Source organism: Ranitomeya variabilis, chromosome 7, assembly GCF_051348905.1.
Source record: "Ranitomeya variabilis isolate aRanVar5 chromosome 7, aRanVar5.hap1, whole genome shotgun sequence".
Lineage (NCBI taxonomy): Eukaryota > Metazoa > Chordata > Amphibia > Anura > Dendrobatidae > Ranitomeya > Ranitomeya variabilis.
In genome coordinates, this window is record NC_135238.1 from 14,371,393 (window position 1) to 14,375,678 (window position 4,286).

Genomic DNA, 4,286 nt, shown 5'->3' on the forward strand with positions numbered 1-4,286 from the left:
TGGCCTGATGTAGACGCAAACCCAAACCCCGTAGAACATGAGGAGGACTATGAGGTGGGACAAGCAGGTGGAGAAGGCTTTTCTTTGACATAAAACAGCTCCCATCAAGCCCACAAATATTACCCCACTAGCAACCGCACCAGGGCAAGCGGGAAGACCTGGGCAAAGCACCAGAATTGGCACATCTAGTAGATGCGTCTTTTCTGGGGCAGCTGCGGGCTGCTATTTTTAGGCTGTGGGGGTCAATTTCCATGGCCTCTTACCAGCCCCAAGCTGTCAACATTAGCTTGGCTGGTTATCCAAAATGGGGGGACCCCACGCCAGTTTCTAAAATTTATTTAAAAATTGGCTCTCTTTTTGATAACCAGCCATGATAAAGCTGACAGCTGAGAGTTGCAGCCCACAGCTGTTGGTTTTGACTGTGCTGGTTGTCATCCACACGATTTTTATTTATTTATAGCACAGGCGCCAGCTGATGAAAACTCACATCAGTAGGGCCTGCTCTCGCTGGCGTATGCTGATGATAGTAGTACCCTCTCGTGAGCCAATGCCTGTGATCAGTGGTAACCTTTTTACCGCCAATAACAGCTGCTGGCTCACACTGTCAGCGTGGGAACCGCAGCTCTCTGACCCGTGGTAACTAACTTAACCGCCGATCTGAGCCACTGATATTTCTCACGCTGTCACTTGATGTTCAGGGTGCTGGAAAAGTCCATATTCAGGGTCCGGGCATGGACACTAGGCATTCGATAAGGACCCCGAACCTTACTGTTCGGGTTCGTCCATCTCTACAGATTACACAGACACGATGCCTTCATGAGATTACCTCTGCTCAGTGCCCACGTACGACTACCTCTCATTGTTGTACTGATCTGTTCTCCGCCAATATCCTCAAAGACGTTTTTTCACTCTAGAATATAAAATTTTGGAAGTCTGAGCTCCTCTCTGCACCTTCCCATATTATATAATACAGGGTGAATCCTACCTACAAGAAATACAGCTGTAGTCCACACACTAAGGGGGGATTTCTGGTGTTTCTCTACATTGGGGGATTATATAAAACTCTCATCAAATAAATATGAGAGATTTATCTCTTACTATCTCATCACTTTTATTTCCTCATCATTTATTCTTCTGGGCATTAGCTGTGGGTTTTTTCCTTGTCCTATGTTCTATTTCAAGGCCTATAGGACTTTTATATGCCTTGTTCCTTTTCTGAGGCCAAAACAGCCAGAAACGCCCCTTTTATTCCAATTGTATTTGTTCTCCACTAATTGTAGACCAGTTCTTCACATGTTAGGTATCTCAGGGTCTTTGTTGGTAATCGACTCTCAGCTTCAAAAATGGCCACCAACAACATGCTTGGAGCTAGCCATTTAATTTACCAGATCACAGGGGTTGTCATGGTCTTCACCCTTTAACCTCTATAAAGCGATCTGGATTTACATGGGGAACCCTGGACTGGGGCCATGGAGTCGGCTGCTGTTCGGTAGAGCAGGCTGGCAGGATGAATGGTCAGTAGACGAGCAGAGGTCACAAACAGGGAAATCCACGAAAAAACAGGAGCTGAAAATCAGGGCGTGTGAACCAGGTGAACAAAACTATATCTGGCAGCTTCCAGCAGGAAGCCTGGAGCGTTTGTAGGGTGTGGTGCTGTCCAGTTGGCCAAGATGAGTTGATTACTCCAGCTGACAGCACACACTTCCATCCTGCAAGACTAGACTGCACTTCAGGGTCCAACCTTGCCAGTCAGTGGCTCGATAGAGCCTTCTCCACCCAGAGCTTCTGGTCCCAGGCCTCTTCCATCCCCTTCCTACAGCATTGTAACGCCCCTACACCTCTCTTCATGCCCCCTGGATGATTCCTTGATTGCTTATAATGATTTTTTTCAGAAAACTTAGTGGTACCCAAGAGATATGTGAACTTTTCCGAGAGTCATGGAGGTCACTCTTTTTAAAGAGAACCTCACTAATATTAGCACCCAAGGGTCTTAGGATTCCCCTAAGAAAACAGGACCATTTTGGGCAGGTTAAAGACTCGAGGCTACTAGGAGGCATCTGGGAATTAACTCTGTAGGTCAATATTACTCAATCGGGAAGGATGTGAATGAATGGCCCAGTAGACTCTTAATCCCAGAGATTTAAGTCAATAAATCACCAAAATACAAGACATTAAGTAGATCTATTGCATAGCGTTAATCCTGAAATAGATGTAACTGGAGGTCCATGATGGGATCTGCATCTTTGGAGGGGGCTACATAGTTGTCACCTGTATCAGGAGCAGTGGAGATAATGCCGATCACTGCTGTTTAACCATTTACATGCCGATCAATGATTATAGCATTTAAATGTATGGGTTATGGTGGCAGATGGAGGCCTACAGAAGACCCTCTTAGTAGCCATCTTGGTCCTTCTGTGAAGACCAGCAGCAGGCTGAGCTTCATAGGAGAACAACATTTACATCATATACTGAAATACTGTGGTATTATAATACATAGAACAAAGGTGTGTATTTTGGAGCAGCATAATGTAAAAAATAAAAAAATAAAATGTTGTAAAAAATTTAATTAAAAACATATTTGGTATCTCCTCGTCGGTAAAAAAAGGGCTTATAAAAATGGAAAGATAGTTAATCCATATAGTAAAATGTGATTTTTATTTTAACAGAGTTCAGAATTTTTTTAAGACACTAAAATAACGAAAAACAACTAATAAGTTTGGCCTCACAGTAATCATACGGACCTGGAGAATCACGTTTCTAGGTCATCATCGCCATATAACGTACATTGTAAAAACAAAACACAACAAACAATGGCAGAATTATTATCTTTTCCACATTTCATTCCATTTGGATTTTTTTTCCTTTTTTTCAGTACATTACATAATAAAATGAATGGTGTTATTCAAAGCTGCAACTCGTCCTGCAAATAACAAGTCCTTGTATAGCTAGGAAGATGGAGGAATCAAAAAGTTATGGCTCTTGGAAATCGGGGAGGAAATAAGTAAAATAGTCATTGATTCTATTTTTTATTTTGACTTAATTCTCAGAAGGTTTATTAAAGCTTCTTTTACTTCTTTATTGCGTAAACTGTAGATCAGAGGGTTTAAGGCGGGCGTTACTATGGTGTATAGTACAGAGAAAACCTGTTCTGGTTCCTCCTTGTATTGGGTTGGTGGTCTAATGTAGACACAGACTCCCGTTCCGTAAAAGAAGAGAAGAACAGTCAGGTGAGATGAGCAGGTGGAGAAGGCCTTTCTCCTGCCCTCATTGGAAGCAATACTTAAGATGACCTTGAGAATCTTGATGTAGGACATTAAGCTTATAGTGAACGGGAGGAATCCAAGTAAAAGTGTATCCAGAAAGATGACTACATGGAATGCCAAGCCAGGGCAGGAGATCTTGGCCAGAGCTTTGACGTCACAGTAAAAATGTTGGATGTCCTTGGAGTGACACCATGTTGTGGTTATGGCAAAACAGGTTAAGAAGATTGAATTTAGAGCAGCAGATCCCCAGGCCAATACCAGGATCCAAATACATTTCCTTCTACTCATAATATATTGGTAATGTAGTGGGATACATATAGCAATGTATCGATCGTAGGCCATGATGGTCAACATAGCTACCTCAGCGCTTATCATAAGGGAGAAGAAGAACATCTGGGACAAGCACTGCAGGAAGGACATCATGTTGTCTCCGGAAAGTAAGATGTCTAGCAGCTTAGGGACCGTGACTGTTGTGTAGGACATATCTACCAACGATAGATTGCAGAGGAATAGGTACATGGGGATGTGTAGCTGGGAGTGTACAATAAAAACCATGACGATTGCTCCATTCCACACCAGGCCGAAGACATAAATTAAGACAAAACCGGCGGTAATTAGGAAATTCTCATCAAAGTGGAGGAAGAAAGGAAGAATGAAGAAATTGTCACTAAATGTTTGGTTCTTCAGATTCATTTTGTGGTCAAACAGTAAGATAAAAGATATTTCAGAATGTAAATCTAGGAATAAAAGCAAAAGTTACCAAAATAATAAACCATCAAACATCACGCACTTTGTCTTTGTCCAGTTGGTATTACATCATAAAAAATTATGCTTAACCACTTAAGAATCGGGCAGCTTTTCATTTTTGTGTTTTCGTTTTTTTCCTCCCTTTCTCCTTTTCCCCATAAATCAAATATACCTTATAACCTAGCCAAGGAACACAGACAATACATTTAAGAAGTACATTAGTATTCCAACGAAGTGAAATGTTGTACACCCCACATGTGCTGCCAAAACTGTGCT

General features: G+C 42.0%; 1 protein-coding gene across 1 annotated transcript; it reads right to left on the reverse strand.

Annotated features, from left to right (window-relative positions):
• Positions 1 to 3,026: 3,026 nt before the first annotated feature.
• On the reverse strand, positions 3,027 to 3,956 carry LOC143786161 (olfactory receptor 1G1-like). Its single transcript, XM_077275450.1, has one exon. The coding sequence runs from the start codon at positions 3,954 to 3,956 to the stop codon at positions 3,027 to 3,029; it is 930 nt and encodes a 309-aa protein (XP_077131565.1).
• Between the last annotated feature and the right edge of the window lie 330 nt (positions 3,957 to 4,286).

What these genes read in the sequence shown, in the direction of transcription:
- LOC143786161 (XM_077275450.1), bottom strand. Translation starts at nt 3,956, where the DNA reads ATGAATCTGAAGAACCAAACATTTAGTGACAATTTCTTCATTCTTCCT.